This window comes from Acartia tonsa, chromosome 8 (genome assembly GCF_053477335.1).
Source record: "Acartia tonsa isolate MP-2025a chromosome 8, ASM5347733v1, whole genome shotgun sequence".
Classification (NCBI taxonomy): Eukaryota; Metazoa; Arthropoda; class Copepoda; order Calanoida; family Acartiidae; genus Acartia; species Acartia tonsa.
Window position 1 is genome coordinate 52,523,420 of NC_137267.1, and position 7,645 is coordinate 52,531,064.

Sequence of the window (7,645 nt, forward strand, 5' to 3'; positions counted from 1 at the left end):
ATAAATAACTATTATCCTTCCTTTTTGATATAAAAAATTTTGTATTTGAATATTTTTCCTATTAAGCTTTTACTAAGTATTATATTATTATACTTGTATTGTAATTTATATTGTGATTTGCACATATATGTTAATTCATGTGATTTTAGGCTTCTCAATCATTTAGTTTTTGTACTAAATTATTCATTTGATACACTAAAATTTGATTAAAAATAGTCATAGGTTGTAATACTGAAAAATCATGTACCGTATCGTATTATAGACATTTTTTCATTAATTTAAAAATAAAAACAATTTAATTAATACTAGTTTTTGGCCTGGTCTTTGGCTTTTGGGAGTTAATTTTTTTTAGTTTAGTATCCACGAAAAGGTGTCTATAATACGATAAATTACTATTACTAATACCACTTTTTTCACTATAATATTGTAGTATGCAACATGGTGCAATTTTTACTAACTTATTAGTTTATTTATATTATAATATTTCCTAATGTTTTTTATATTAAGGGGACTAATCATGAACTAGATTTGCAGTATTTCCAGTATTGTTGCGAATCAGATTAATATCAGCTGGTTTAGAACCGGTTCTCAGCCATAATGAAAGATCATGTATAGCTTTGTGTTCCAGACAATTCTCAATACTATTAAAATAAAAATAATAAAATTAATACCATTTGTATTAGTTCGGGCCTTCGGCCACTTAGGGCTAACTAAACGGGTTTGATTTTATATTTTTTTATTTTCATATTTGCGGAAAGCTGTCTATAATACGATGCGAAAAACAACAACAAAAAATCGTTCATTTTAAGTTTCCTTAAATTTTGTTTTGTTTAGCTCATTTTAATACTTCAATATTAAAAAAAGGTCTAAATATTTTTTGTAAAACTCTCATAGACGTCAAACTTTGAAATTCATCATTTTACCCGCTAAAAAGTTTTAAATATACATATTTTAGATTACCCAACTCAAACCCTTGAATTTTTTACCCCCTTCGAAATTAAAAGCTTGGACGTCACTGAAAACTCTTACTACTACTAACACATATCATAGTTAAATAGCTTAATATTGTAATATATTCAGGGTTGTATATTTTTTACATTTAAAAATAAGTCAGCTAGAGCGACAGGGGTCTTAAGGGATAAGACAATGGATGATGAATTTGTCTACATCCCAAATGACGATACACAAAATTACCACTTTTAAAGATTAACATTACTAGTTAAAAAGTTTAGATGCTGCTAGTTTGGACATCAAGTACCCAATGTGCTTAATTCAGAGTGAGAATACGTAGTTATAAAATTTTGGGTCCTATCCCTCCATATTGAACTTAGAGCTCTAGCTCACTCTAGTAGCAATATAAAAATTGTCTCAGTTTCGCAATAGATGGAGAGGACATTGGGCTTAATATTGCACTAGTCCCCAAAATTTTATTTTTCGTTGGCATGTTTAGTGTCCATACGTTTCAACCACTTGTAATCTACAGTGGAGTAATTTTTCTGTATCATCATAGGGGATGTACATCACTTTATCGGCCATTGTCTTATCCCTTTAGATTCTTGATATGCTTTATAATTCATTTTTAAGTTTAAGATATAATAATATACAGCCTTGCACAAAAATATGAAAATTTTAGCACTTTTGCAACAGTCGTACGTTTGTTTTAGATCTAAAAAAATGTTCTAACAGAAATACCTAGTGAAAAGTGAAAAAGTGATATATAAAGTGTAAATAAACAATAGTTAGACACAAATATAAAGAATGGGACGAAGGTTGGTGGAATTGTTCATTATGTTTTAAATTTTTTGGTGTTTTTCTTTTTAAAAAATACGGTAAAATTTAGATGGTAGATATCTCTTAAAAGTATGGGATTGCAAAATAAAAATTACCCCCATACCACTTAAAAAATTATTTAAACAATCAATTAAGTATAAGTGAGGATTTATACTGATTTTATATTATAATTTTTTATGCCTTGTTGAAAAAAAGGTAATCAAGTGTTAACTTTCTCCACCAATTCAAATAAAAATTTCCCTGCTTTCTCGTCATTTGTATGTCCTTTGGGACATCTGAAACGATATTCCTCAAAAAGTTTTTTAGTCCATTTGTTAAATTGTTTGTATGTTTGTTTGTTCATTGGTTAGTTTGTTCCTTCATTAGGTACTTTCTTTTTCATACTAATTTTGAGGTCATTTTAGAGGAGAAGGGTGTTATATTTATATCAAACTTTTGTTTCATGCAAATTTTAGAAAATAAATCTAGATTTTAAAGATTTATCTATACATGAAATGACAGAAATCTTTTTTTTTTTCAGTTCAAAAAGGCATCAGTTTTTGATGAAAACTATTTTTTTATTTTAAGATGTATAGAATTTTTTAATGGCACAATTACCGAATTATAATGAACAATGCCTCCCTAAAGGTCAAGATCCAGGTCACGATCAAGGTCACGTGACAAGCACCGCAGCAACAAGCAAAGGTCGCGCAGCCGCAGTCCGCGTGAGAGACAGAAGAAGAGCAAGAGTGACCGAGGGAGAGAGGTTGAATCTAAATGGGAGAAACAGGATAGAAAACAGTATGATAGGAAAGAGGTAAGGTTTTTTGGGGCGTTTTCCCTTCGAAGTTTCACTTTGAAACAAAATTGTTTATAATCATGGTAGGTGGGATAATTTTGTTAAGTATCTTAAAGTTATTTTAAAATTACAATTAAGTATTACAATTCACCTCATCTGATAATCCTATTATTTTTTTGTTTCTTCATTAAGATAATATAATCACTTAGCCGATTTAGATATAAATCCATTATAGGGAAGCTTTACATAGGTCTTAGGATGGTTTGGGGGCTTTCTAAACTGGTTTTTATCATATAATTTCATTTTAATATCCGCGGAAAGCTGTCTGTAAAACGATGCGATAAATAACTCTTATCCTATTTAAGGTAACAAAAGAGGAGCATGCTGCCAAGGCGGAGGCGCTTAAACCTGACCCACCTGAGAAAGAAGGAGTCAATCTGGATGGTTTTAAGCTATTTTTATTTATCCTATTTAGGTAACAAAAGAGGAGCATGCTGCAAAGGCGGAGGCGCTTAAACCTGACCCGCCTGAGAAAGAGGGAGTCAACCTGGGACTTTCAGGTAGGGACAAGTTAAAGGGAGAAGACAATGGCCGATAAATTGATTTTCATTATCATCCCCAATGATAATACACAAAATTTCTATTCTGTAGATTACAATAGTTTACGTTTGGACACTCAACTTAATGAACCAGCCAAAAAGAATTGATTCAATAAAAGTCCCCATAGTTGTTAAGACAACATATAAGAAAACGTTTAAGCTAAAGATCCCATTAACCGCTATAAAAAACAGTCGTATATCCTAAATAAAATCTGAGAAAATTATACTTTCCCAAAAGCATTACGTGTACGGACTGACCGACTGACAAACATAGTGAATTATAGAGTAGCTCACCTCTAGCTTATTACCATTTAATTTTAGGCGCGCTGACCGAAGAGACAAATACGTTCAATGGAGTTGTAATCAAATACAGCGAACCCCCAGAGGCTAGGAAACCCAAGCGAAGATGGAGGTTCTATGTTTTTAAGGGGGAAGAAGTATTGCCAACTCTACACATCCACAGACAATCTGCATTTCTCATGGGCAGAGACAGGAATAATACTTTCCTTTTATGAAGAATGACAACGGGCCCTTTTTGTCCAAGGAATCATCATTCCAAAAATCAAATGAATAGGATAATTATATAATATAAAAAGTTGTTGTCAAAAAAAGTTAAAAATTAGCATGTTTTAAATGGATGTATGGACTTTCTGGAAACGAATATAGAGTTGCTACACTTACTAAATTGTACCTAATTGTTATAGGAATCACCATGCAAAGTTTGAAAGCTCTAGGACAATTCGAACATGTCTAAATTAACGAAAAGAGCTAAGTAACCGTTAGGATGGAATTGAAATTAGAAAAAAAATATTATGTAAAAAAATCTTCCAAAATATTTTTGAAAAATCCCTTAAAAGAAAGTATTTTAAAAACTAGAAAAGTTTGTGACCTTCCCATCGACCATCCCAGCTGTAGTAAACAACATGCGGTTTTTCAATACAGGTAGATTATATTAATAAAGTAACAGAAAGTCTATCTGTCTGTTTGTCTGTATAAAGCAAAGTATATGTAACTCCTTTATACTGAACTTTGAAGCTTCTTATTGACCATCCTAGCTGTAGTAAACAACATGCGGTTTTTCAATACAGGTTATAGTAGTTTCTATTAATAAAGTAACAGGATGTCTATCTGTCTGTCTGTACTGTATGTAGAAAAGGATGTGTATTGTGTATCTCCTTTATAGTGAAGCTTCCATTTGACCATCCTAGCTGTAGTAGACAACATGCTCTTTTTCAATACAGGTTATTGTAATATAGTTTCTATTAATAAAGTAACAGGATGTCTATATGTCTGTGTGTCTGTATAAAGCATAAGATATGTATCTTCTTTATAGTGAAGCTTCTATATGACCATCCTAGCTGTAATAAACAACATGATATTTTTCAATACAGGTTATAGTAATATAGATTCTATTAATAAAGTAACAAGATGTCTATCTGTCTGTCTGTACTGTATGTAGAAAAGTATGTGTATCTCCTTTATAGTGAAGCTTCTAATTGACTATCCTAGCTGTAGTAAACAACTTGCGGTTTTTCAATACAGGTTATAGTAGTTTCTATTAATAAAGTAACAGGATGTCTGTGTGTCTGTATAAAGCATAGGATATGAAACTCCTTTATAGGGAAGCTTCTAATTGACTATCCTAACTGTAGTAAACAACATGCTGTTTTTCAATAAAGTTAATAAATTAACAGGATGTCTGTCTGTCTGTGTTTCTGTATAAAGCATAGGATATGTATCTTCATTATGGTGAAGCTTCTGTATGACCATCCTAGCTGTAATAAACAACATGCTATTTTTCAATACAGTTTATTGTAATATAGTTTCTATCAATAAAGTAACAGGATGTCTATCTGTGTGTTTGTATAAAGCAAAGGGTATGTATCTCCTTTATAGTGAAGCTTCTAATTGATTATCCTAGCTGTAGTAGACAACATGCTCTTTTTCAATACAGGTAGTTTCCTTTATTAAAGTAACAGGATGTTTATCTGTCTGTTTGAAGCAAAGGATGTGTATCTACTTTATACTGAAGCTTCCCATTGATCATCCTAGCTGTAGTAAACAACATTCAGTTTTTCAATACAGGTAGATTCTATCAATAAAGTAACAGGATGTCTATCTGTCTGTCTGTATGAAGCTAAGGATATGTATCTCCTTTATAGTGAAGCTTCTAATTGATTATCCTAGCTGTTGTAAACAACATTCAGTTTTTCAATACAGGTAAGCGACAAACGAACATTATCATCATATAATATCAGTGCTATACTATTAATTTGAAGAAGAATATATATTTTTGCGGATGCTTTATAATTATCTTGGGGCAGGTTTTCAGCTACTTTCCTAACCTTTCCTCTGCTAGAGGCAAATTCTTAAATTATTTTACTTCTAGGCTTGTGAGTCGAAGACGAGATGATGGGACAGACGGAAACAAGATCCTACCATACATTATAGGAATGTCATTTTCTACACAATATCCAATAACCTAATCTGACCTAAATTGGTAATAAGAAAACAAATGAAAAAACTACCCGCAATCCCTTTTTTTATTTCAAAATGAGAGGAACGTTATAACACTCACTTAATGAATCAAACTCCGTGCATAAGAATATGACAAAGTTGGGAAGCTCATTTGTTTAAATTGTGAAATAAAGAGCTATAAATACTAGTGATTTTAGTCATTTAATTTATTGCAGACCGTAGCTTACGATTTAATTTCTCTTAAAAGTGATTAATTATAATAAAAGAATTCCTTCAAGAATATCTTTTACACAAACAATCCAAATTAGCTGAAGTCACCAAAGTTGTTAAGCCAACGAATGAAACGTTATTATAAAAATTTAGGGAATAGTGTAATAAACAGCCCATTGTCCCCTTTCTAATGAAATTGACTGTGACGCAGACCTGGGCTCTGCCAACGGAACGTACCTGAACAACCAGAGAATTGAACCTAACAGATATTATGAACTCAAGGTAAAGGGGAATTTTGTTTATCATCATTGGGGAGATATAATAGTATATAAATTAACTGTTATTTTTTAACTATCCAGAGAGGGATGGGACACATTGGACTCTAAATTACACTGGTACTCAAAGTCTTATAACCGCTATATCTTATTGGTAGGCCTAAAAAAATTGTGTTTTGTATGCATGTTGTCTCACCTTTTTAAAACTTATTATGATGATTCCTGTAACACATTTGGAATATTATGGAGTCCTAGGATAATTAGGAATACTGTTTCAAAACATGTTATTCTGTCTTAAAGCATATGTAAAATTATAAATTGAATATGTTACGGGGATATTATGACAGGGGAAAAATTGTCAATATAATTTGCTATCATGGATTTCATTTATTGGTCAGTTCGTTTATCCTGTAAGAGGGGAGAGAATGAGGTAAAGGGTGTTGACGAGGGAATCGTTATTTTAGCCCGCTGCTTGTTTCACTTAATTATAGAACATGTAAATCTGGTGTAACATCCAAGTAATAATAAATCCAATCCATACATTCAAAAGTATTTTATGTTTTTAGGAAAAAGATATGTTGAAATTTGGCTTCAGTACTCGAGAATATGTTTTACTTCATGAAGATTCTGGAGAATAAATCACAATCAATCATTTCACAAATTATAGTAAAAATTGTTCAATTTGCAATAGGTAATGGTTATTTATAGCTTCGTATATAGACATCTTTCCGCGGATATTAAAATGAAAAATTAAAGATTTTTTTTGTACGATTTTTATCTTAATATTGTTGGAAAATTGTCTGTAATACGATGCCATACATGATTTTTCAGTACGTCTGAAAACCGATTCCAATCCACCGGATATTAACCGGTTTCGAAGCCAAACTTGAAAAATGATTTTGTGTAATTTTTTAAATATTTTTTTTATACATTCCTTTTACTAGATATTATGTAAAGATTGGTTTAACTAAACATGGGTCACTTACCATGGTACCCAAAGCATAATAAACATAAAAAATCACTTTTTAAGATAAAATGTATCTAAATAAATATATATTTTTTATTGTTGATATTTGTCCAGTATATCTGTTATTTTACTCTTGTACCTTTCAATAGTATACAAATTTTAGTTTTATTAAATCAAGAAAAAATTCACCCTAAACAAAGTTTATTTTTGTTTTTATCTTATTATTGACAGATTTCCGCGGATATTAAGATGAAAAAAAAAACTAAGATTGCCCCAAAATGGCAAAGGCCCGGTCTAACAAAACTGGTATGTAATTTTTATTTCAATATTCGTAGAAAATGGATATAATACGATACGATAAAGAAATTTAATCGACAGATTTAATGAAACTAAAATGAAAATTAACATTTTTTAAAACATTAAAGACTGGTGTATTATGTTGTGTAAAAAAAACAAAAAGAACAAAATATTACTTAGTAGCGAAGCTACTCTACTTTCGTTATAATATATCAACTGACGACAATTCAAATACAGATTATTTTCAGAA

At 30.8% G+C, this 7,645-nt stretch overlaps 1 protein-coding gene across 4 annotated transcripts; it reads left to right on the forward strand.

The window, feature by feature from the left end:
- Positions 1-787: 787 nt before the first annotated feature.
- LOC145327293 (smad nuclear-interacting protein 1-like) lies at positions 788-7,645 on the forward strand. Of its 4 annotated transcripts, XR_013882140.1 has the most exons (10): positions 788-1,769; positions 2,419-2,587; positions 3,045-3,129; positions 3,490-3,659; positions 4,043-4,110; positions 5,558-5,617; positions 6,066-6,138; positions 6,698-6,822; positions 6,963-7,246; positions 7,524-7,645. XR_013882140.1 is itself a non-coding variant. In XM_080170907.1 (8 exons), exons 1-8 carry the CDS (start codon positions 1,759-1,761, stop codon positions 6,767-6,769), a joined length of 708 nt encoding a protein of 235 aa, XP_080027033.1. In that variant the 5' UTR covers positions 789-1,758; the 3' UTR covers positions 6,770-6,828. The 4 variants fall into 4 exon arrangements, 1 of the variants encoding a protein (XP_080027033.1); XR_013882142.1 differs by lacking the exon at positions 6,963-7,246 and having other exon boundaries at positions 7,477-7,645; XR_013882141.1 differs by lacking the exon at positions 6,963-7,246.